Here is a 22676-nt window from a genome sequence, read left to right as displayed (position 1 = left end):
TTCTCCGCTGCCATGGAACGAAGTTTGCAGGGTGTGAGTAGCTATTCAGAAACCTGCAGGGAGGAAGAGGTAAACTGGGTATATCTTCCTATTGAAATTTTAGTTTCAGGAAACAAACCCTGACTTGCTAAGCTCAGCAGTGTGGGGACTGCAGCACTGCAAAGATTTTCTGTCTTGTATGTGGGGATAATTTGTCTCTTTATAAAATCTCAGTATCATGTCTTATTGGCATGAGTCTGCATATATCCTTTCAGCATTCATCAACAGACTGCTGAATAGAAAATCAGCCCATGAAAAGGCTTAACAGCTTATCCGTGACTTACACGGTGGTTGAAAGAGGTACAGAGGGGCCTGTCATCAGAGAGAAGGTGAGGGATTGGAGTCAGTCACCATCACAAAAGCGCCACCAACCTTATGAGCAGGTGGCCTCTCTGATGGCTCCTCCTTGGAAATGCCACTTGAGTAAATGCCACTCTCTGCGTCATGGCGACAAAGCCCTGCATTATCTGGCCCATCCCCCCATGTCCCCTCCGCCTTGCTTGCTGAGGCCCTCTCTCCGTTCCTTAGACACTCCAAGTGCATTTCTACCACAGTGCCCTTGCACTTGCCATGTCCTCTGCCTGGAATGTTCTTCCCCCTCTGTTCTCATGGCCAGCTTCTCCTTGACTTTCAGGTTTTAGGGAAACTATCACCCCTTGGGAGAGCCTTCCTGGTCACCATGGTGAACTTGGCAGCCTGAGCTTGTGCTCCCATGAAACTTAAATTCCAGTAGGAAGAAATAAACGACACACAAGTAAACGCAATGGAGAAGAAAATTCCAGGCAGGAATAAGTGCTGTAAAACTGATGAGATTAAAATTGACTTGGGGGAAGGGGATGTCAGGGTTATCTGACACTTAGTAGATGCTCAGTGCACACTTGTTGATTGAACGGGAAATGCACGGTGTTGGATGCTGCGGGCACCCTGCCTGGGGCCTCGGATCCCTTTCTCAGTTCTGTGTGCCCAGCCTCGCCTTTGCTGACAAAGGTTCATACCAGGGACCTTCAGAGGATGATTACCTTGGGGCACTGAAATGGTAAATGCCTGGATATTTTTATGTCCCCCAAATCTTGCAGTTGCCTGTAACCAATGGCTAACCAGTGTGAGAGTACAAAAGCCCAGCTGTTCTGTTGCTTCTAGGCAAACTCGGAGGTGCAGTTTACTCTCCAGAGCTCCCTGCAGGATCAGGCCGAGGCTGAGACTTTGCTCACAATCACACCCTTGGCTGGCTTCCTCACCTTCCCTAACCTTCTTCCCCCGTGTCCTTCCTGGTTTCTCCTGGAGCCCTGCCCTAATACATCATGCTCACCCAATTCGTTGGCTCACCTAAAGCACATGGCATCTGGGAGGCAGCAGAGAAAGCCCTACACTCAGAGTCAGGAAAGTTGGGTTCCTTTTCCTCTCTGCTGCATACTAGTTGTGTGATGCCTTTATTGTTGGGTAACCTTGCTGGGCCTCCTAGTTCCTCTCTGAACATTTGGGAATCATAGTTGTGGTAAGGATGGAAGGAGGCTGCACATGTGAATGTGCCCGGTTGCCTGTAACTGTTATGCGATTCCATCACATCATGGGAGCAAACGTACAGTTCCTAGAATAAGTGACCAGAGATACATTGGAAGCAGTGGGAAACCAAGTTTTGGATGAGAAGATTCTTCAAGAAAGGAGTTGGCAGCGTATTTTGCTTTTTGTTGCTATTTTCAATAGCAAGGGGGAAAAATCCCTTGCTACCTAGTTTTGGGTCTAATAACATGACTGCTTGCGGGAAAACTAATTAGAAACACTAATAATTAGACTGACCTTCTCTGATTTGGAAACATCTAGTAACAGATACCATATCCTCATGAGATACAGCTCAGTTTCCATGCTCAGAGTGTTAGCAGCAAGCAGATAGCTCTTTTAATTAAATGTTTGATACAATTAGATAAACAGCAAAATTCCTAGAGTAAATAAGCTAAATGCTCCCAGAAGATTAATGGCAAATATACCAAGAAAGTCTGCAAAATCAAAATCTATATTGAATCAATTTATTTGAATACTGTATACAAGTGTTCTTTCTTTCTTTTTATCATGAATACCTATGTAACAGCTCAGGTTTATAATACTTTTAAGCCATTTGCATACTTGCTGTGAAAGAAGCACCTTTGGAGCCCACGGTGTGCTCAGATGAGCTTGGGGTTAAATTATACGTAGGTGAATTCATGGGTAGATGCTCCCCTAGGAATTATTAAAGAAGTTGGAATGTTGGTGGCGACCCTTTCCAAAATGTTGGGTGTTACTGTGGTTGGTGAAATCCATCCCTGGGAGGCAGACTAATGTAGTGGAAAAAGCAACACCATAGGGGTCAAATGGATCTGGATTCAAATCCTGACCTTGCCATATAGTAGTTGTATGGCCTTCAGTGTGTCAGTATCCCCACAGCTTAATTTCCTGATAGAGGGGGTTTAATACCATTCTGGCAAGGTTGATACGAGGATTAGGAATAATCCTCACACCGTGCCTGGCACATGGTAGATAATCCTATTATAAATGGTATTTCTTCCCTCAAGCCTCCTCCCACCCCCTCCACTACCTCTCCCCTCTCCTCTTCATCTCCCTCGGCTCCCTCCTCATGACCATCACTATTGCCTAATTCGAAGCATTCCTCACTTCTGGGGTCTGAAATATTATTGCACTGAGTTGGCCTTTTGTGACAGCAATAGAGGAAATTCAGGGCATGTACCTTGTGGATGAGCCCATAAATGTGTTCTCGGGGAGTTGTGCTGGGTGAGCCTTGTCCACCATTCTTATTGGTTGAATGGAGGCCTCTGAGCCTCTCCTTCCTCTTAAGGACCACAGCAGTTTGATGCTACATCCAGAAGCATGTGGAGCTCACCAGTGGGAGAAGACCTTACTAGAAACAGGGGCTTTAGTACCAGACATTCCTTACTTATGTCCACAGAAGATAGATATTTTTAATAATTGTGTATTTTTTGGTTCATAAGAGAAATAAAGAAATGTCCTGATTAATTGCCGCATTTTTCCTAGAAGTTTTACTTCCCAGACCTGTATCTCTACTCCGTCCGTCATAATGCACTTGCTATGACTTATTCGCTGGAATGACTCTCAGACCTGCTCACATACCAAGTGGAAAAAAGTGTAGAATACACTCCTCTGATCTTCTGTTCTCTACATTGGAGGGAAACTGGATCCTTTATTTGACTAAAGTCATGCTGGGTAACAACAGGTGATGAGGTGGTGTTTATCAAGCATTAGGGGATGCCATTAAACACTCTAATTGCAAAAGCAGTCTTCAGTTTACAGATGGAGAAACAGAGGCTCAGAGGGTTTAAGCAAATGCCCCAAATGTCTCAGTTCTAAAGTAGCAGATGAAAAGCCCAAGGCCAGGTGCAGCCAGCTAATATGAACCATGAGGGCGACCTTGAGAGAGAAGCTGTGAGGAGTTCTGCTGACACTGGGCTTCATGATTACATTGCCCTGTGGTCTTGTTGATGGGGGAGACCTCTGCACCACCCCTTCCTGCACTGGAGCCCACATTCGTTTCTTCCTGCTTGCACATGGAACTCTCTGGGAGAATGTTGCATCAGAAATCATTCCCCTAAGAAACACAGAGTGTGCCCTCCACCCTAGGCCCTGGGATTCCGGCGATGAGTCATCCTTGCCCCTGCTTTTCACACTGTAGGTCATGACTCTTTAGGGAGTCATGAAATTAATTTAAGAGTTGTGACCATTAAAATAGTAGACCACCATGGATTACATCAGAATACATCCTAAGTAGAAAGTGTGTCTTTACAGGGTGGAGATGGAAGATGTATTGTGAGTCATGCTTTTAAAAGTCTGACAGCCTTTAGTGGAGCGGGAAAGGTTCCTAGGTCTGGGTGCCAGGCTGAATTTAGTGTGGGTGAGGGTACAATCAAGGCCAGAGAGGTGTGGAAATTCATCACCGAGGCCGAATGTCTGTCTCTATCGCTGTGCAAACCAAACGCAGGGAAGGAAGGGAATCTAAAAGAGCTGCGTGTCTCCTCTGCTACAGATGGTGAGTGAAGGGGAAGGCAGTTAGGCAAATAGGCCATCAGATGTCTCGGGAGGTTGGGAGCGGCTGCTACAATGACTAGATTCATGAGCAGTGCTGCTGCCTCTGTGCCCTGAGCAGACAGCTGCTGTGCAAACAGGACTGGGCTGGTGCCTCCCCCTTTTAGGTGGTGAGTTGAGGCACTGCTTGCCTGAGTGAGTGCAAAGAGCATTTTCTGTTCACAAACACACACTTGTACATACACACACGCTCCCAACACAAGGTGCCCAGCAGGAGGATCTCACTGGGACAATGCATGGCCACTTCCCCCAAATCCAGTTACGGCTGCTTATTAGGCGGCAGCGTGCCTAATTTAAGGGGAGCAATCTTCAACTGGAAAGTTTAATTAACAGTGAAAAGAAGTGTGTGTCTAGAAAGAAGAATAGTGTTTCTGATTAGCCTGACTCTTGGGTAAACTTGGACACTTCCTCCGGCACTTCTCAGTTCCGTGGAAGACATGCTGATGTGGAAATCTGAGAGACCTCTGGATCCCAGCCTTGGTTCTGCCAGAGATTTGCTGGTTGTCCTTCCCTCTCTGGGTCTCAAGGTCCTCACCTCTAAAAGAGGAGAGGTCACTAGTAATGGTCTCGGAGGAATGATAGAGTTCAGACCTTAGGTTTGAAATCTGGGCTGCTGTTTACAAGGAGCGTAATCTTAAGTAGGTCATAGAACCTCTCTGAGCCTCAGTTTCTTCATCTGTAAAATGGAGCCTCAAAGATTAGCTACCAGGCAGGGTTGTTGTATGAAATGAGGCAGTGTTTGTAAAGTTTTCAGCACAGTGCTGGCCCCCAGCAAATCCTCAAAACATGTTAGTCACTATAATCATCACTTTCTAGTTCCAGAATTCCATATTTCATAGAAAAATGAGGCCCAGGTTACTTTTTTTGCCCACGATGATGGCAGAAGTGACGAGTGAGAGTAGTTTTATTTTTGAGTGCTTACTCTGTTGCAGGCACTATTCTAATTACTTGACAAAAGTTGTAGTTTTAGGTCTTCCCATTGACCCCACATGTGTTTCCCACTCTGCAGATGGAAAATAAGTGGAGGCAGCGGGAAGTAAGGTGGCTTCTCTAAGGCCCCACAGTCTGTAAGGAATAGAACCTGACTTTGGAACCTGTGAGGCTGAGCTCACACTTGTAACCATTGCCTTGTGCTGCCTCTAGATTTTAACTGTATTTCTGGGACTTAGACCTAGTTCTCTGGACTCCCAATCTGGTTAGGTTGCCCCAAACACTGAAGGTGTGAACAGATGGGGAGCAAAGAAACTTTTCTCTACCCTTCTAGATGGTTCTGCCTGGTCTAAGAATTAAATTGACATGAGGCAGATTAACAGGAGAAAATCTAACTTAATTTCATACATACGGGAACCCCACATATATGAGAGGTTCAGAGACAGAAAGGTAAAATGAGGTAGATGTGCCGTCCTGAGCTAAGGAATAGGCTAGGGGCCTGGGGCTCCAGAGGGGAGGAGGGCAATTCACAGGATGATGAGAAGAGCAGACGTTCAGTAATTAAATGTTTGCCTGTCACAGGTCATAAAATGTTATTTCTGGTAATAACTCTTATTATGGGCGAGGCCCCCAATTTAAATTCTTTAACAGAGCAGAGAAAGTTCCTCTTGAGCCCACAGGGTCTCAATTGCCTTCAGCTAAAAAATAAATCATGTGCCAAAGTGGCACAACTAGGGGGAGGGATAAATTAGGAGTTTGGGATTAGCAGATACAAACTACTATATATAAAATAGATAAACAACAAGTCCTATTGTATAGCACAGGGGATTATATTCAATATCTTCTAATAAACTATAATGGAAAAGAATAAAAAAGAATATATATATTCTTATATATATATATCCATATATATATATGAATCACTTTGCTGTATACCAGAAACTAACACAGCCTTGTAAATCAACTATACTCCAATAAAAATTTTTTTTAAAAAGAATAGAAAAATTCGGGCTTCCCTGGTGGTGCAATGGTTGGGAGTCCTCCTGCCGACGCAGGGGACACGGGTTGGGGCCCCAGTCCGGGAAGATCCCGCATGCCGCGGAGCGGCTGGGCCTGTGAGCCGTGGCCGCTGAGCCTGCGCGTCCGGAGCCTGTGCTCCACGGCGGGGGTTGGGGGGTGGGCATGAGGGGGGCACACAGCGGTGAGAGGCCCACGTACCACAAAAAAAAAAAAAAAAGAACGGGCCCAGCCGCTCCACGGCATGTGGGATCTTCCCAGACCGGGGCACAAACCCGTGTCCCCTGCATCGGCAAGCGGACTCTCAATCACTGCGCCACCAGGGAAGCCCCTTCACTGGTGAAGTTTACCAAACAGTTTTAAAGGAGAATTAACACCAATCCTTCTCAAACTCTTCAGAAAAATAGAGGAGGAACACTACCTAACTCATTCTCTGAGGCCAGAATTTCCTTGATACCAGACTAGACAAAGGAATCACAAGAAAAAAAATGATAGACCAGTATCTTTTTAAAATATTGATGCAAAAATCCTCACCAAAATACCAGCAAACCAAATCAAGCAGCAGCATATAAAAAGAAAAATATGCCATGACCCAGTGAGATTTATCCCAAGAATGCATGGGTGATGAAACGTATGAAAATAAGTCAATGCAGTACACAACGTTCATAGAATGAAAAAGCAACCACATGATCCAAGTGGCACATCCTGGGGAGGCCTGTTCTGACCCCCTTCACAGACAACATCAGCCAAGCAGGGAAACCCAGTAGAGCATGGACAGTGAGCCTTTATGGAGGCTCAAGAGGCCATACCAGACATGGGCATCACCGGGAAGCTAATGGTTAGTATGGACTTCAGCTCAAGAAACGTTCATGGAACCTGCCATTATGCCTGGGTTGTGTTAGGACCACAATAAGTATTGCATGCATGCATGAGCAAATGAATGAATGATGGCTGGAGGGTGAGTGAATGACATAGAGTCTTTGTACGGGAAGAAAAATGATTGTCCCTCTACCCTTCCAGGTTCTACCCTCCATAAGAAATGACAGATTTAACAGGAGAAAAACATGTATACCATCTGTATGTATGGGAGATACCCAAGAAAACTGAGTAACTCCCCGAAATAGCCCAAACCACCAGCTTAAGTACTATCTTCAGCTGAAGACAAAAGGAAGATGTAGGGTAATGGGAGGCGTGATGGGGCGTGGGGGGAGAAGGAAAGGCCAGTTCTGGGAGGAGACCAGGAAGAGCACAGTAAGCAAGGGCATGGTAGTGAGGCAGATTTAAGTTGCTGCCTTTTCCATGGATAAGAGTTTTAGAGATTTAGTCATCCTCTTCCAGATACAGAGAGGAAGACACCCTCACAAATATAAGAGTTTGCCTCTTCCAAAAGAGTTAACTTCTACTCAGTTTTCAGAGTTTCTCCTGTGTCTGCTGTTTCTTAAAAAGTACCCAGCCCCCAGATAATCCGTATGCCAAAGAGGCATATTTCAGGAGTGGCAAATTCTGCCCCCCTTTGTCATTTTCTGGGTGAGGTGAAAGAAATTGTAAATGGGGTCCAGAGAAGGGAGTGATTGGTGAGGATCTCAGAAAATTTCATGATAAGGCAGATGAATGAACTGAAGTCATACATTAATTCCAGCGTAATCAGCATTTCCTGAGCACTGCCTGTGAGCCTAAGACTAGGCTGGTCTCTATAATGGAGACGAAAACTTCCATCCAACAGATACCTATCGCACACCCAGCCAGCCCCTATGCTGGGCACTGAGGAACAGTAAGGAAGAAGACAGACACTGTTTCTGACTTCCTGGAGCTCCCAGACCAGTGGAAGGTGTGATTAAGTAGAAAGGAAGCACAAAAATGAGTGGGTGTTTACTGTCCTGTGCTAGCACGTGCCTATGTGTAACTCCTGAGGCAAGACAGAATGACGGCTGATTCTTCCTCCTCCTCCTTTCTCTGTCTCTCTTCAGTTTCAGAGACCTCACGACTATTCCCCTCCCTTTCGATTTGGCACGGTGCCCAACGGCAGTACGGAGAGAAACATTCGGAACAACTACCCCTACATGCATCAGTACATGACCAAATTTAATCAGAAGGGAGTAGAGGACGCCTTGGTCAGCTTGAAAACAGGGTAAGGATGACGGTTTCTTTTGCTCTGCAGGCCTGCCCATCCACACACCTCACAGAAAATGACTGCACGCCTTGCCTTTGTGCTTGTCTGCCTCCACTGTTGTATGTTCTCGAGAGCCGAGCTGGAAGTCAAGAAGGCCCCCAGTTGAGGGCTGCTTTTGCTAATCTGATGAGTATCACAAGCTTCCTTCTGAACTGTGTTAAGAAAAAGCAAATCCAGGACACTTTGAAATGCAGAGAACCAGAGGGGTTTCTTAAACTGATAAAGAAGTTGGTCCAACTCAATGGGATATTTTAGCCAATAGGGAGATCTAAGGAGATGGAGTTTATTTAAAGTGGTGAAAACAAAGTACTGTAAGTTTTCATCTGATTTTGGATAGGAGTTTATGGCATGTAGCTTTCTGTGAAAACTAAGAGTGTCACATTGAGGAAGGAGAAAGGAAATACGGAGAGAAAAGCTGGGAACTCAGTCTCTCTAAAGGTACAGCTAACGTTTCCGTCTGCCTGTTGGCATTGTGGAGGATAGCAGACACGAAATAACTGAAGCTGTAAACAGAAGACCTGTTTTATGACCTTGGACAGTTCTTCAGTCACTCTCATCCTCATACATAAAATGGGAATAATGATAGGACCTAATTCATAGGAGTTTTATGAGGACTAAGAGAGAAAATTTGCGGTAAAACATTTCGGACAGTGCCTGGCACAGAGATAGGACATAATTGCTAGTGTTGTTATTTGCTGTAAAGGTTAAATTCTATTCCATGGACTCTTCAACTTTTTGAAAAGTCAGGGAAGTGTGAAATGTGTTTTTGAAAGGGTTCCATTAAAAAATATTCTGGGGCTTCCGTGGTGGCGCAGTGGTTGAGAGTCCGCCTGCCGATGCAGGAGACACGGGTTTGTGCCCCGGTCCGGGAAGATCCCACATGCCGCGGAGCGGCTGGGTCCGTGAGCCATGGCCGCTGAGCCTGTGCGTCCGGAGCTTGTGCTCCGCAACGGGAGAGGCCACAGCAGTGAGAGGCCCGCGTACCACTAAAAAAAAAAAAAAAGATTCTGTTTTAAATGAAAGGATTGTTTATTAAGGAAAGTTTTGCTTATCCAGAAAATTTGCTTACGTGGACCATCTCAATCGTCAGGGATCCCTGGCAAGTAAAGCGGGATGTAGTGCACTCTCCTTGCCGATTAATGCGCAGCTTCTTCCTGTGGGCTGTTCTGCAGGCCCACTGCGAAGGCCTTGCTGCTGCTTTGTGTCTGGTGGGGCAGAGGGGGCCCCTCTAAGCCATCAAGCCCGGATCTCTGCATAATTTCCAGGAGCTTTGGCCAATGACATTTTGTCATTTCAGTCTCTTTGGAATCTCTTCGGTATCCCAACAGGGGCTGGGACAGCATTTATTTAGAAGCTGAACCCATTTCTTATCTAAAACTCATTCACACACTGCTCATTCTGGCTTGGAATGACTTTTTAAAACTTTTTACTAAAAAGCATGACAAAAAATGCAGACAAGTACAAGTATTAAGTATACCGCTGGATGACTTTGTCCAAACTGATCTGACCATCCAGTTCAATTAACAAGATGTCACCAATCCCTACAACCCCCACCACATACACACACACACACACACACACACACTCACACACACACACACACACACACACTCTCTCACACACACACACACACACACACACGCCTCTTCCAGTTACTATCTTTGTAGATCATCCTCGCTTCTAAAGCAGTAGATTCTTTTGCCCTGTTATTCTAACATATAATAAAATCATACCGTATGTTTTCTTTTTTGTTTGTCTTTATTTGACTCATCATTCTGTTAGTGAGATCACTGTGTGTCATTCCAGTTCTTTCATTCTCGTTGCTGTGTAGAATTTCGCTGTGGGGATATACCAAAATGCACACATCTTTTCTAATCTTGATGAATGTTAGGGTAGTGTCCCATGTGGGGCTATTATGAGTAAAGCTCCTAAGGGCTTTCTCCTACATGTCTTTTGTTGTACAAGTGAGTACATTTTTCTTGTTATATACCTAAGAGTGGAAATTGCTGAGCTATAGAATGTGGTATGTTCAATTTTAGTAGATACCAGAAAAGACAAATTTTTGATGACTTTGCAGCTTAGCCATGGGTATGGGTTTCTGTTTGTTTTCACTGTGGTCTTTTCATCATATATACTGTTGCTTTGGACAAACCATGAGCATAAATGTGATGACAATGGTTAGAAAAAATGCTTGAAGGCTGGCTGTTTCCCTCCTCATCCATCTGCCACCCAGAGCACAAAATGGGTTGTTTTCTTTCTTTTTCACTTTTTTTAAACAATGCAAACAAAAAGGAGTAGAGAAATAGAAACCATCCCTGGCCATAAATTATACAAATTGTTCTCGGGAAGCCATATAATAGTTATAACATCCATCTTAGCAAACTTGGGCAGATGGTGGGTTTACCCTATATTCAATCTCCCATGAGGGGGATGCATGACACATTACTTTAAACTCAGAAACTAGAGCTAAAGGGGTGTGAGTCTTGTCTTTTTAAGAAATAACTACATGCACCCTTAGGGGTGAGGACATTCCTGCTCATTCCGGGAGATTCTGTCTCAGTGGAATTAATATCAGGGGAAAACACTTACATGTTTAACAGGTTCCTCAGTGAATTATTTAAGTTATTTAAATTAAATTTTGAACAGATAGTACATTTACATGATTCAAAAATCAAAAAGTAGTATATAAAAAGATAAACAGTGAAGAGCCTTCCTTCCACACTGTTCCTTATTCGCCTAGTACCCTCCATAGTAACCACATTTACTACTTTCCTGTGTGTCCTTCCAGATCTTTCTCTATCAAAGCATAAATAGCTACAGAGTTAATTTTTAAAGATTTATAGTCTTTCATCGTGTGAGTGTATCACACGGTGTTTAATCAGTCTCCGACTAATGGATATTTAGGAGCTCATTTTTTGTTGTTACAAACAATACTGCAGTGAATATCCTTCCCTATGTGTCACATCCAATGTCAAATAAATTTCTCGGACTGCTGGGTCAAAGAGTACACGTGATAGTGATTTTGACAGACATTGACAAATTTCCCTCCCAAGGAAATTCACCTTTACCATCAATGAATGAGGGTACGTATCTCCCCAAAACCTTTGCCAACACAGTGTATCATCAATCTTCTAAAATTTTGCTAATAGGTAAAACGTGACAAAATATTTTTTAATATGCACCGTCTTGTTATCAGTAGATTTTTACCAAATGTAAAGAAAAGCCTTCTGCAGTTCCTTTTTTGAAAGTGTGCCTTATTTTTTTCTGTTGATTTGATGGTTTTTCTTTTGATGGAAGAGTCTGGGACACAAGAGGGATTTTGCATTATGGTTGAATGAGGGTCCCAGCTTGGTTTGAGTCTGGGCTCTATCATTAGCTAGCTGTGGCCGTAGACAAGTCATGTCACCTCTCTGAACCTCAGTTTCCCCATCTAAAAAGTGAAAGGGCTGGATTCTCCAATCTCTGAAGTAATTCGGAGATTCTTTTACTTGTGTCAACACTCGAACACTTATTTAGAACTTTCCAAAATACAAAATCCAGACAAACCACAATTATAAACAGCTGTCATTTTTGCAGAAAGGATTTAGAGTAATTCTCCAAAGCTGGGTGTCTCCAAGCCTGGCCAATGGACCAACTCTACCTGAATCAAATGGTTACTTGTAAAAACGCAAATTTCTGGACCCAACACAAGACCTTCTCTTTAATGATGGAGCCTGTGAATTTGCATTTTAACAAGCATGCTGCTGCTCCAGGTGATTTTGATCCAAGCTAAAATTTGAGAACTACTATTCTAAAAGAGTTCAATAAATACATTACGCATATAAAGAGTAAGCCAGCCAATATAAACATGTAGCTTATCTTCGGGATGCAGAATCACCTAAGAGCATAGGGACAGAGAACTTGAAACTAAGTTGTTAAGTGTCATTGTTTGTTGAAATGTGTAATAAATGGAGATAAAGTATCCCAGAAAATATCAAGTAAATCAGTGAGAAAATAGGATTTGCACCGAATGTGTGTTGTACAAACATTGATAGGTAAGGTTTTCCAGGAACAAGTCTGTTCTGACATGTGGGGTTCTCCCTAACCAAAGGCGGACGGGCATTTCATGACCCCAGGTTTCTACACCAGCGTTTCGCAAAGCGTAGCCTGAGTCTGAATCAGTAGGGGTGCTGATAAAGATGTGCATTCTTGAGCCGCACTGAGCCAACAGAACCAGAATCGCTGGGGCAGGGGCCTGGGAATCTGCATGCGGTATCAAGCGCTTCAGGCGATTCTGACGCACACTAATCAAATTTTGGGACCATCTGCTTTAGAAGAGGGAACTGCAGCTGGAATGAGTGGGGAGAGTTAGGTTTATAAATGCTCAGTCATCAGAGGCTGATGTTCTCCAAGCAGTTTTGGCAAGTAGGCCAAACTGCAAGCGTAGCACTTACGCCAGATTTCAATTAAACAGTCAACATTCCTACGACTCTGAAGAGGCTAATATTTGAAGACATAGTGGGATGGTTTATGTTTTGTATTTTAACTGGTTTTCATGTCCAATTATGTGTATATAAATCTATGGAAAAGTCCCAGTTTCCTTTAGAAGCTTTAATTTTCGGCATCAGGCCCCCCAGTCCCCTGTCTGATTTCATTTTCAGCCCAACAGTGTTGGGAAACAGACGGGCATCTTTTGCCTTCACTTACATTGAGTAGTTTGGGAGAAGACTTGGAAAGGAGGGTTGCCTTTTGCCAGTAGGCATTTTTCTACAAGGCCCAAACTGTATAATGTGTCTGTAAAAATCAAAGGATGAGGGTGGTCACATCTATTTGCAAGTGTCAGAACTGTCTTTATAGAAGAGGTGAGCACTGAACCCCTCTGTTCTAAGACACAGCTTCTCCAAGCCTGTAGGGATGAGGAATCCCTGTTTTGAGAGGTTAATTCATTGAATATTGAGAGATGGTGTTCTGTGAGGAATGGACAGGACCAAGAAGAGGAAGGGCTCAGAACGAGCAGAGGCGTGGAGGAACACCAATTTAGGTTTGGATGAGTTCAGTCGGCAGTGCCTTTGGGACAACATCATCATATTTCATCTCTGCGTTGATTGAAACCTAACAATCTGTGAGATGCAGCTCCAGGCGCTTCACGTGCATAATCTCATTTAATCCTCAGAACACTCCTAAGAGCTGAGTACTATCACTCCTATGACCTGAGTATTATTATTCCTTTGAGCTGTGTACTATTACTCCTATGCGCTGGGTACTTTAAGCGATGAAGAACCTAAGGCTCTACAAGGTTAACTAATTACCCAACACGCTATTTAACTAAGAACTTACATTGTAGAATTATTGACTGTAAGAGTTGGGCTTGCTTCCCAACTTGGCAATGCCAGGGAGGCAGCTGGATATATGAGGTCAGAGCTCAAGGGAGAAATGGAGACCGAAGTTACATATTCTATTATTGGGGAGGAAGAAATGTTCCTCTACCCTTCTAGATTCTTATGGCCGGTCTGAGAATTAAACCGACGTGAGGCATATTAACAAGAGAAAATCAAACAGAAGTTTAATAACCTGTATACACGAGAGAGACCTGAGTAACTCCAAAATGGCCAAACCCTCACCTTAAATACCATCTCCAGCTAAAGACAAAAGAGGATGTTGAGGGTAGTGGTTTGGGACTTCAGAGGGGAGGAAGGCAATTCATATGGAGATGGGGAGCAAATGTTTGGTAAATAAACACCTGTTGGACCAGGCAGAGACAGTGTCGTACACTCTGATCTCTAGGCCCTGCCTAGAGTTTTCCTCACCACACTTAGCCCACCGTATTCTCTGCTGGTAGCTCTAATCTGGGAACAGGCCCTCAATCTAGTTCTTTCAGGCAGTTAGGAGGAAGGTCAGAGTTTCTTCTTGAGTCTTTTGGGCCCTGATTGTTTTCAGCTTGAAGTAATCTGCATGCCATAGAGATTCTTTGCGGAGGTAAATTTTATATATATGTGTATATGTATATAATATACATGTATTATATAATACATAATTATCAATTGACAATCTGGGAGTTGATAAGATCATAGCATCCTTCTTTCCATCCTCAAAGGAAACTGGTCCAGGGATGTTGAACTTGCCAAGGTAGACCAGGAAGGCATAAGGATGCTCATAGATGTTGAGTTGCCATGCAGAGCAAGTTCTTTCAAGGGTGCCATCTGAGCATGATTTATGAACTATATTTTGTCAGTCAAGCAGAATCCCACTCAGAGGGTTCATTTCCAGATGCTGAGTTCGATAACAGGTGTAGACCTCAAGGTTCGGTGAGCTGTTCTCTTAACTGGAATAGCGTCGTCTCCAGAGGACATCAGATCTACAGTGACCTGGTTTCTGAGATCCACCCCCACACTGCAAGTAAAGCTCAGAAATAATTGCTACCACATCAGAGAGGTAGGAATTTTACCCTTAATAAAAACTCAAGGAAGCAGAGACATCTTTTTTGTACTTGAAATGATCTCTTGTGAAACTCCATTAAAACTATATGAATGGATGTTCAAGGCCACCCATAAAGTATTAAAAATAGAAAAAAATGGAGAAAAGTTGAATAAAGTGGGATCCCAATTCTGTAAAGATGGAAAGAGAAGGAAAGAGAAAAGAAGAAAGGAAACTGAAATGAAATACATCAAAGGTTATCAGAGATATTGCTAGATGATGAGGGTTGTGGGCTTCTTTCTACCCCTTTTATACTTAACACATTTTCTGCAACAAAAGTATTACTTATAATAAGAAGAAAAAAAGTTTCTTCTGAACATAATTCTTCAGTTCTTCCTGCATTTCCTTTGGAGATTTGTACACATGTTCATAGTTTACACACAGTGAATCGGTGTCCATGCAAATCTCTTTGACTTTTCTCAGTTAAATCTGTACGGTTTTGTTGGACAATTATCACATTTAATGACTAGGAGATATTTCACTGAGCTAGAGGAAGATTGATTAATTTAACTTTTACTGCTATGCATTTTCATCATACCTTGTCTGGCATTGGAGGGCCCTCCAAGAAATAGTTATTTCAGAAACCTTGCTGATACCATTACTGTACCAATTTGTTCACAATGTCATCCTACCTCATTTCTCAGACTTCTGTACAGTAAACAGCATTGTCTTTCTTCACTGTAAGGTTCTTTTATCTTGTGGACAACGCAAGTCCTGTAACTTCTTGTAGTGTTCTTTTTGCTTGGGTTTCTACATAATTCGGAGCTTAATTTATGATCTTCTGTTAGCAACTGCGGAGAGCTTATGGCCTGAGTATCTGCTTTCAGACTTTCCCTAAGCCCTTACCTGCTATTCCATCTCAGAATTCAGTTCACTCAAATTGTTTTATCGATATGTTTAAACCTTCTTCTACTGCAGTTTGAATAACCTGCCTGAATTGTTCTGGGATCTAAGAGAGGTATTTCAAACTGATAGATACCATTTACTGGGAGCTTACCTATGTGCCAGGTACTGTTTTGAATGCTTTGCCTGCAGTATCTTATTTAAACCTCATAACAACCCTACGAGATAGTGATTTACAATCGAAGAAATAGGCACAGAGAGATTAAAATAGCTCGTCTGTGGTCACACTTGCTCCAGAGCCTATGCTTTGAGTCACAACTTAAAATACTAAATATGAACATTCCCGTAACAGTGCACAATTAGCCTATTTCTAATTACGCAGTATTATACAAAACCAAGAAGTAATTTTGTTCATAATTCAAAATGTCTCTTTTTCCTTTGAAAGTCTTGATACTGCTTTTAAAACGGTCAATATTTCTTCTTTTGTTGAAATGGAGAAAAAAAATGAACTCACAGAGGAAAACCAACCCAAAACAGGATGTACTCCTTGTATTCAGATACACGTGGTTAGGAAATTCTCCCTGGGGAGACTGAACAAGCAGGAGCTTCCTGGCAGATTCCATCTCCTTGTCTCCTTAGGAATTACCTCTGCTTATTGATTGTCAGATGCACATGGAGACTTCAAATGTGTCATCTCATTTCATCCTGATTCAACTCTGCCAAATAGGTGTTCTCTCCATTTTGCAGAAGGTGAAACTGAGGCTCAAGGAGCAGAAGCAACTTGTTCAAAGGTTACGTGATTGGCAGAGCTGGCATTCAGACTCAGCCCATCATCTCTTTCTACTCATGACATCTAACTGTCTGCTTGTCCTGACAAGTGAAGGATTCTGGGAAGGGTTGGACATCTTTGTTATGAGGCGTATGAGGCTAGGGGGGCGGGTGGGGAGGTAGAACCAGGGAAGTTGGCGCTCCTGCCCATCAGTGGCTCAGGTTTGGAAAACCTCAGTAGTGTGCTTCCTTTCTCTCCACTGTGAAAACTGTAAACAAGCTCCCACTGACCCGGGTGCTAAATGATCTCGGTGTTGAAGCATCAGCCCCGTGTGTTCTCTTGCTCTAGCAGCAGGGGGAGGAGTGAGTTTTCCTGGTGCTGGGCTAGCTCAGGCCATGGGAGGCCTTAGCACAGGTTGGGAGATGCTGTCCATACCCCGTGGTGAGTGCTTGGGGCCTAGACAGCAGCCTCTGCCTTAGCAAGTCCAGCCTCATTCCATCGAGAGAAATGCAGGTGGAAGAGCAATAGGAATTCAGGTACCACACCTCAGCTTTCCCCACTGTGGTAGTTCCCTGTGGCTGCCATAACAAATAACTACAAACTTGGGGGTTTAAAACGAGAGAAATGTATTCTCCCCCGGTTCTGGAGTCCAGAAGTCTAAAAGCGAGGTATTGGCAGGGCCGCGCTCCGTCCGAAGGCTCTGGGGAGAAATTCCTGTCTCTTCCCGTTTCTGGGGCCTCTTGGCTTGTAGAAGCATCGTTCAGATCTCTGCCTCTGTCTCCATATGACCTTGTTCCTTGCGTGTCTCCTCTTTTTTCAAATATATTTATTTATTTATTTTTGGCTGCGTTGGGTCTTTGTTGCTGCACGCGGGCTTTGTCTAGTTGCGGAGAGCCGGGGCTACTCTTTGTTGCAGTGTGCAGGCTTCTCATTGCGGTGGCTTCTCTTGTTGCAGAGCACAGGCTCGAGGCGCATGGGCTTCTGCAGTTGTAGTGTGTGGGCTCAGTAGTTGTGGCTCGCAGGCTCAGTAGTTGTGGCGCACGGGCTTAGTGGCTCCACAGCATGTGGTATCTTCCCAGACGAGGGCTCAAACCCGTGTCCCCTGCATTGGCAGGCAGATTCTTAACCACTGCACCACCAGGGAAGTCCCTCCTCTTCTTATAAGGGATTCTTCTTCTAAGTCATCAGATTTAGGACCCACCTAAATCCAGGATGATTTTGTCTTGAGATCCTTCACTAATTACATCTGGAAAGACCCAATTTCCAAATAAGATTACATTCCCAGGTTCTGGTGGATGTGAATTTTGGGAGGACACTATTCAACCCAACACACTCCCTTAGGCACCAGTGTCCGACAGGTGTCCGACGTGAGCACTGCCACAGAAGGCTCACCTCCGGGGTCTGTGGGGGAGGCCTCACCCCCCAGCGCTCCACCCGAGTATGCGCTGTGGGGAGTGACCTTGTAGTGCACCCCAATGCCCAGTGCACATAAATGCAGTACGGGCTCCTGTGTGTAGACCGCCACCATTGGGCAATGCGATTATTCTGCTAGCTAGTGTCCATCCCTGCTTCCTAATCTCAGTTGCTTAGTTGTCCTTGCTCTGTGCCAGACGCTCTTGTAAGCAATTTACCTATAATTCTTCATTTAATCTTCACAACCGCCCTGTGAGGGTTGGTACATCCATTATCTCCACTGTGTACACAGAGAAACTATTGTTGGGAGTGGGGGAGAAATTTTACTCTACTCTTCTAGCTTTTTCCTGGCTGGTTGAAGAATTAAATTGACAGGAGATAGATTAACAGGAGAAAGTCAAACAAAACTTTAATAACATATATACATGGGAGAGACCCAGGAGAACTGGGTTACTTACCAAAATGGCCCAAGCCTCACCTTAAATACCATCTTCAGCTAAAGACAAAAGAGGATGTTGGGGGTGGGAGTTTGAGACTTCAAAGGGGAGGAAGCTGTTCACATGGAAATGGAAGAGCAAATGCTTGGTAAATAAATGTTTGCTGCACCAGCAGAGACAGTGGGACACAGAGAGGAGTCTGACCTCCAGGCCCTGCCTGGTTTCCCCCAACACACTTAGCCTGTATTCTTTGCAGACATCTCTGGTGGTAGCTCTATTCTGGGAACAGACCCTTCATCTAAGTTATTTAGTCAGGTAAGGAGGAGGTAAAAAGAAAGGCTTCCTGAGTCTTCGTTTCTTAAAAATAATCAGCCTAACTTAGTCTTCATGCCTAAGAGACACAATTTAGGATGGCACATTTGGCCCCTCTGCGCTGTCATGCAGAGGTTAAGTCCCTGGCCAGGCAAGTAAGCTTCAGAGCTGGGATTTGAACTGGCTGTAGCATTTATGCCCTTAACCACTATGCTGCATTGCTTCTCATTAAAAAATATATTCTCATTGTAAAAAATGCAGCTAAATAAGCATCCATTTGACCACGACCCAATCCCAAATCACCCCCACCCCCAGCAGGTAAGCACTGTTATCTGTCTGATATACGTGCCGTTTCTCCTAGACCTTTGTTAGATGCATTTGCATATATTTATATGTTCACACATAATTATAAAATTTTGTTCTGTGGGATGCTATCAAACTCTGTGCAGTAAGGCACAGTTTGGTTTTCAATTAATAATGTGGGTTTTTTTCCAAGAGAAATTAAATTTATTTTGAGCTTAATTGTGAGATGTAGCAAAAGCAGTGCCTACCGTGAAATTTATGCCATCAACCAAACACACTGGTAAAAAAATAGATGGGTAAAGCATAATGCAAGCATCTACCTTAGAAAAACATAAGAAGAGAATATAACAACGAAGTAAGCAGAATAAAATTATAAAAATCGGAAACGAAATTAATGTAATTGTGGAGAATTGAAGGAGAAGAAAAATTTTAAGCTAGTTCTGTGAGTTTTTTTTTTTTTTTTTGGCTGCGTTGGGTCTTCATTGCTGCACATGGGCTTTCTCTAGTTGCAGCGAGCGGAGGCTACTCTTTGTTGCGGTGCACGGGCTTCTCACTGCGGTGGCTTCTCTTGTTGCAGAGCACGGGCTCTAGGTGCGCGGACTTCAGTAGTTGTGGCGCATGGGCTTAGTTGCTCCGCGGCGTATGGGATCTTCCCGGACCAGGGCTTGAACCTGTGTCCCCTGCATTGGCAGGTGGATTACTTTTTTTTTTTTTCCACACACACTGTATTTTATTTTTACAAGAGGTAAATAGACTAACAGCAAGCATTGTAAATGGATGGCCACAACAAAAGCAACAATGATTGCAATTACCAAACACGAAACACACTCATACTGTGTCATAATATTGACATTCAGTCCAGTAATCTTCCACTCTAACAGCTCCTTTACTTTGCAGTGAAAATTGATTTGTATATTTTTTGCCTCTGAGTCCTTGTGGGATTTTTTTTTTTTACTCAAACAGAAAGTCACAAAAATTATAATCATCCTCATCAGTTCTCTCAGTCCCATGTAATTAATTTTTTTCATCTTGATCTTTTGTTAGCACTTTTATGAAGTCATGCTATCAAACAGTAAGGCACAGTTTGGTTTTCAATTAATAATGTGTTTGAGGCGCCTTCCATATCTGTAGGTGTCTTTTGCCTTCATTCTCTTTGACAGCTGGAAAGAATTCCATGGTTTGCATACATCACAGTTCATTAGACTGTTTCCCTCCAGGGAGCTCTTAGTAATATGGGCACGTTAAAACTCCATGATGGGGCTTCCCTGGTGGCGCAGTGGTTGAGAGTCCGCCTGCTGATGCAGGGGACACGGGTCCGGAGCCTGTGCTCTGCAACGGGAGAGGCCACAGCAGTGAGAGGCCCGCGTACCGCAAAAAAAAAAAAACTCCGTGATGAGTTCTCTAGGCACTTCTGCAAGTAATTCTCTAGGAATGATCTCAAGAAGTAGAATTTCTGGGTCAGAGTATTTATATCTTCTAGAAGAGGTTAGTCTTATTCAACTGATTGATTGATTGATTGATTTACTTATTTTCTGAGTGACCCCATGGTGCAGAGCATCAACTTTGAATTGAGAAATACCTAGCTTCATATTCTGACTCTGATAATTACCAACTGTGTGACCTTTGGCAAATTAAATAACCTCTCTGAGACTGTTTCCCACATCTTTCAAATCCTGTCTCCCAGATTCCTTTGAGAATTAAATGAATTGACTTAGGGAAAGTAGCCGGCACTGTATCAGACACGTAATAGGGTTTCATTAAATATTGATTCTTTTCCCAGTCTCTCACTTTCGTATATTTTCTGGCCTTTGAGAGTCCCTGTCTTTCAGTCCTAGTGTGCGGCAAGTTTAGCAGGATCATTGTCACTACCAGGAGTGGGTTATGGTGCTTAAAAGCCAGCATCCTGGATTCGAATTCCCTCTCTGCTAACATTCAGCTGTGGGACCTTAGACAAGTTAATTAACTTCTTAGATCTCATTTTTTTTGTTTATAAGATGATGGTAAGTATGATTTCTTCGCTTCGGAAACATAACTTAGGAACTTGCACTTAGAACTGTTGTAAGGATTAAATGAGATATGCAGGCAAAGAGCAGTGTCTGGCACGTAGGGAACATTCAGGAAAAGTCTGAACAAAGAAAACATTCTCTGTAACATGAGCATTTTTCATAATACGCTGTGCACCATGGAATACCTGCAGTTGAATGTTTACTCTGATCCCCACCCTTGAAGAGTATCTACTAAGAAACTCTATAAAAGATTTACGTGTCAGCTGGAATCAATACCTTTCCTATGACAGAACATGAGTGGTAACATGAAGAAAGAATAGCATTTGCATAGTGCTTTATAATTCATCAAGCAAATTTATAGCCATTCCTTCCTTCAACCAGAGTACGACCACATGGGAGAGGTTGTTTTCCTTCTGGTCAGATGGGGAAATCAAGGTTTGGATATGTGCACAGACTTACCCAAAACCCCACAGTAGTGCTCCTCTGGCCCGACATCCCACCTGAGGACATGCGCTCAGATTTGGGAAGCCCTGCAGCAGTGCCTCGAGGATGCGTTGCTTTGGCAGGTGGTAGACAGGTCTGGGAGCACTGACTCTGCGGAACACCCAGGACTGAGACCTCCAGCCTTCGGTTTTCTCTTCTGAAAAATTAAAAGATTGCATTACATGATCTATCACCAACTTGGACAAGGTTAGTTTGTTAAATTCCATGTTAAATTCAACAGTAACGAAGAGGGGATTTTCTGTATCACTTTAACCTTTTCCTGCTTTTGTGGTTGTTAGTCAGTAGGCAAACTGTATGTTTGTATTGTGTTTGCCCTTGTTTCCTTCCCTCCTTCCCTCCCTCCCTCCTTCCCTCCCTCCCTCCTTCCCTCCCTCCCTCCTTCTCTCCTTCCTTCCCTCCTTCCCTCTTTCCTTCCCTCCCTCCTTCTTTCCTTCCTTCTTCCCTCTCTCTCTTTCTCCATCTCTCTGCCTCCCTCTCCCTCCCTCTTGTCTCTTAGTCTCTCCCTGTAAGTCCATCTCCCTCTCTTCATTCTCTCCCTCTCTGTCTTAACCTCTTTCTCCTTCTCTGTCTCTTTCCCTCACTCTCGCTTTCCTGTTCTTTCCTTTCTCTCTTTCTCTCTCACTGTCTTCCCATTTTCCTTGGAGCCTGCTTCCATCTGTATTTTTCCCTCCCTCGTTTCCTCCCTCCTTCTCTGCCTCTCTCTGTCTCAGTCTTACGGTACTGCACAGAATTTTCTCAGTTAAAAAGTAAATATTCACCATCCATCTTTTTTACCCAATTCACAGTGAATATTACTGGAAGAATTAATCAACACAAATTAAACTGACAACAACAAAAAGCACACAGAGTGAAATTTGTTATTGACTACAAAGTCATAGACGACTTGAATCTTCTTGGCCACTTTTGCCTCTCTGAACAGTTTTGACCCAGAAGAATTGGACTTGGTGGCAACCATACCCACAAAAGAAAACTCAAAATGGCAGAAGTTATAAATTAGTAAAATTTATTATGGTCCAAATTCTGATCAATGAATCAAATCCTTATAAAATTCCAACACAAAAGAATTGATCCCAGTGAAAGTAGTTTCCAAAAAAATTGGAAACAATTCAACTATGCTATGCGAGACATGGATCTAGGAATTAAATTAATGTAACAGACTTTGCTCTGAAAAATGCTTCCTTAGTGAAAGTGCATCAGTGTTGGTATAATTCTGACTTTGAAGTTTGTATTCACAAACTCAGAGTCATAATGTGATTCTAGGCCATTTTCCTGAAGCCTATTTTAGACCATCCCGTGCTGATGTCAGGTACAATCTCTGTATGTATTGAGTGTCTCCTGCCCAAGCAGGCACATTCAAAGGTATCCTCAGGGGTACCACTTCTTGGCCCATG

At 43.4% G+C, this 22676-nt stretch overlaps 1 protein-coding gene across 3 annotated transcripts in view; it reads left to right on the top strand.

Moving 5' to 3' along the window:
• Positions 1 to 22676, top strand: part of GRIN2A (glutamate ionotropic receptor NMDA type subunit 2A) — a 446460-nt gene that overhangs the window by 368347 nt on the left and 55437 nt on the right. For all 3 annotated transcript variants that reach the window (XM_079944201.1, XM_079944202.1, XM_079944200.1), the window contains exon 11: positions 8043 to 8203. In XM_079944201.1, coding sequence (XP_079800327.1) covers positions 8043 to 8203 — 161 coding nt within the window. The remainder of the gene's footprint in view (positions 1 to 8042; positions 8204 to 22676) is intronic.

This window comes from Stenella coeruleoalba, assembly GCF_951394435.1.
Source record: "Stenella coeruleoalba genome assembly, chromosome: 15".
Lineage (NCBI taxonomy): Eukaryota > Metazoa > Chordata > Mammalia > Artiodactyla > Delphinidae > Stenella > Stenella coeruleoalba.
The sequence above is the reverse complement of the archived record's forward strand: the minus strand, read 5'-3'. Positions and strand labels throughout refer to the sequence as shown.